The following is a 214-nucleotide window of genomic DNA, read 5'->3' on the forward strand; positions in this document are numbered from 1 at the left end:
CTCTCTCTGACCTGGAAGGAGTTAGTTGTGCCGCGGTGGTCGAGGTCATGGCACATGGAGGACACGATAAGCGCCAGGCCCTCCAGGTGCGTGAGGGCGTTGATCTCCATCAAGCGGAGGTTATACAGCAGGAGGAAGGCAAAGTGTGTGACGGAGAAGGCGTGCAGCCAGTTGTGGTAGGGCGGGTCCCGGTACCCCTTGCGCACCATCAGGG

The 214-nt window shown here is 60.7% G+C and overlaps 1 protein-coding gene across 1 annotated transcript in view; it reads right to left on the bottom strand.

Moving 5' to 3' along the window:
* The window catches only part of LOC119588164 (cGMP-dependent 3',5'-cyclic phosphodiesterase-like), a 5,775-nt gene extending 5,566 nt beyond the window's left edge, over positions 1-209 (bottom strand). The window contains exon 1 of the mRNA XM_037936869.1: positions 12-209. Coding sequence (XP_037792797.1) covers positions 12-209 — 198 coding nt within the window. The remainder of the gene's footprint in view (positions 1-11) is intronic.
* Positions 210-214: the final 5 nt, after the last annotated feature.

This window comes from Penaeus monodon, chromosome 23 (assembly GCF_015228065.2).
Source record: "Penaeus monodon isolate SGIC_2016 chromosome 23, NSTDA_Pmon_1, whole genome shotgun sequence".
Taxonomy (NCBI): Eukaryota; Metazoa; Arthropoda; class Malacostraca; order Decapoda; family Penaeidae; genus Penaeus; species Penaeus monodon.